Genomic DNA, 2,507 nt, shown 5'->3' with positions numbered 1-2,507 from the left:
AGCTGTTGAAACAATGGATTACTACTCCTCAACATTTCCTGTTAAAATCATAAAAAGAATAAAACATGAGAATATTAAAGTATATTTATAAAGCTAATAATGATAGTAGTTGCTATTTTACCTCTATATACTTTTCGCTGAAACTTGAAAGAAAACAAAAACATTTATCTTAAAAAAATTAGCAATGTTTGAGATGGATATTTTTACCTTAAAATATATTTTTAAACTGGCAAAACATACCATAAAATTCATTAATCTTTTTTTGTTCAAATACGAAAATAAAAATGTAAAATAATTTATAAAATGTGTATACTTAAACTAATGGTGAATATGTTAAGCTGTAAGTGTTCTAATTTTATAAAAACATTACAAGTTGTTTTTAAGACTCATAACATGGATAAACTAATATGTAAAAATATATACAGACTGTTTTCTACAATAAATACTTTTTCTTTAATTGTGAGTTTACTGGTGCATTCATTGTTGAACAGAGTACTAAACAATACAAACTCATTTCTCCATGGAACACTATTTTTAAAAGACAGATGTTTAAGCAACAAGTCTACAAGTTCAGAACTAAGTCAATTAAAAAACTATTTTGCACTACAACAGATATTTTGCAACCATTTACAAATGTTGTGTTTAAAAATCATCATTTTAACTAAGGTACTTAAATTATTTCAAAGTAAGTATTAAAAACAATTAATATTTTTTATTTTCAAATATTTTTCTCAGTTCCATTAATTTATGTAAAAATATATTATATTTACTGTAACTTTTTCCTGATAAATAAACCAAACAAATATCAAGGGTTCTTTTAGTTTCCGAGTACAAATCAGAAAGTCAAAATAACAAGTACATAGTATGCTGAGGTATTAAATTTAATGACTGGGCTGATTAACATATTCCTTGAGCTGGTTTAGGAAGTAAAAAGATGAAAGAAAAACTTTCAAATACTTTAAAAGTACTTCAGACAGAGAAAATGGATATTTACTAATAAGAAAACTGTAACACCAATCGTACTTTCTTCAATTTATACAACTGATAGAAACTTTATTAAGTATTTAAATATCAAACAACAAACACACATAAATATTTATTTCCAAAAGATTTCTAGTTTTGAGAATTTTTATTTTACAGTGTTTAATACATTTCACTTCAAACTCTTAAGTAACATGTACTTTGACTTTAAAGTTACAATGTCATTCTAATATATATACATATATAGTAAAGATGGGAATGAATCAGACTCAATCTCAGTTTTTAATTAAAAAACAACAACATGAACACACATATAATAAGAATAAAAAGTACTTGGCATTATATTTAAAAGAAGGTAGATAAGATATATGAGCATTTAATTTTGTTATCCTAAATTATCATCATGCAACACAGAGGGGCATTCACAATCAATGGTATCAATGCAAGAGTGAGTAACTAGGCCTTATAGCCCCTTCTTGCACTACCAAGTGTTCTATGTGAAAGTTTAATATAATGGTACAGCATAGATTCAAACTTCATTTTCCATCTTGAAAAGGAACTGGCATGTTGATTAAAACGTGTGCCTGAAGGCTTTGTCTTGATGAAGCCATACCTTATTGACATTTGGTTCATACAATGACATTAATTTCTAGTGATACAGTAATGTCAGCACATTAGCATGAGTAAACACGGATAATCTTGGCATTCTTCTATGATTTCCAGATGTTTAACTTACAATTATACCCGTAAACTGTAATCACTATAAAGCTATTGCAAATCTTTTATGACAGGCTTTGTACCATTTCTAAAAGCTGTACCACTCTCAAAACAATAATCAATAGTCCGGACTTTTCTGCAGTCAAATAAATACACACATTTTGTCCACTGAAGCTTTACGTCAAAAAACTCAGATGGGGCCAAGTTACTTGTAAATAATCCAACTGAAACAAAATGAGATGACCAAAGCTTATGACCTATATAGTCACAAGCCATAGATATGGCTATGAACAAGGTGGTTAGGTATGTATATTTATACCACAGATTGTGAACAATCCTAAATGTCAAATCAATTTCCTCACAGCATTTATAGCAGCACACCAAACACAAATAGAAATTTAAATACTTTACCAATTAGAGTGTTACGTTTTCCATCAGCACCAACAAGCACATCAAACTCATATTGTGAAACAGGGTGGTCAGGAGGTAGCACTTGAGCCCGCCACCCAACTCCTTTAAATGAAAACAAAAAGAATCAGTGAAAGTTGAACACACCTATGTTCAATTATAAAAGCTGAAATAATATATATACGCACACACATATGAAGAAGTAATACTATTTTTCTAAATACAAAATACAACACCCAACTTTTCAACTATTCCAAGGTATATATGAAAACAAACACAATCTTCTTAAACAGTATTTAACATCTGTCTCTCTTTTTCTTATTTGTGTTTATCTATATATATATATACACACACACAGCATTTTGTCTAACAATAAATTTATCTATCATTGTGTGTCTGTG

The 2,507-nt window shown here is 28.4% G+C and overlaps 1 protein-coding gene across 1 annotated transcript in view; it reads right to left on the bottom strand.

Annotated features, from left to right (window-relative positions):
* Nucleotides 1-2,112: 2,112 nt before the first annotated feature.
* Nucleotides 2,113-2,507, bottom strand: part of LOC111085816 (F-actin-methionine sulfoxide oxidase MICAL2-like) — a 42,298-nt gene continuing 41,903 nt past the window's right edge. Inside the window, exon 5 of the mRNA XM_022386150.1 lies at nucleotides 2,113-2,211. Coding sequence (XP_022241858.1) covers nucleotides 2,113-2,211 — 99 coding nt within the window. The remainder of the gene's footprint in view (nucleotides 2,212-2,507) is intronic.

The sequence above is a fragment of the Limulus polyphemus genome, unplaced genomic scaffold (assembly GCF_000517525.1).
Source record: "Limulus polyphemus unplaced genomic scaffold, Limulus_polyphemus-2.1.2 Scaffold638, whole genome shotgun sequence".
Lineage (NCBI taxonomy): Eukaryota > Metazoa > Arthropoda > Merostomata > Xiphosura > Limulidae > Limulus > Limulus polyphemus.
Note: the sequence above shows the minus strand (reverse complement) of the source record. Positions and strands in the feature narration are given on the sequence as shown.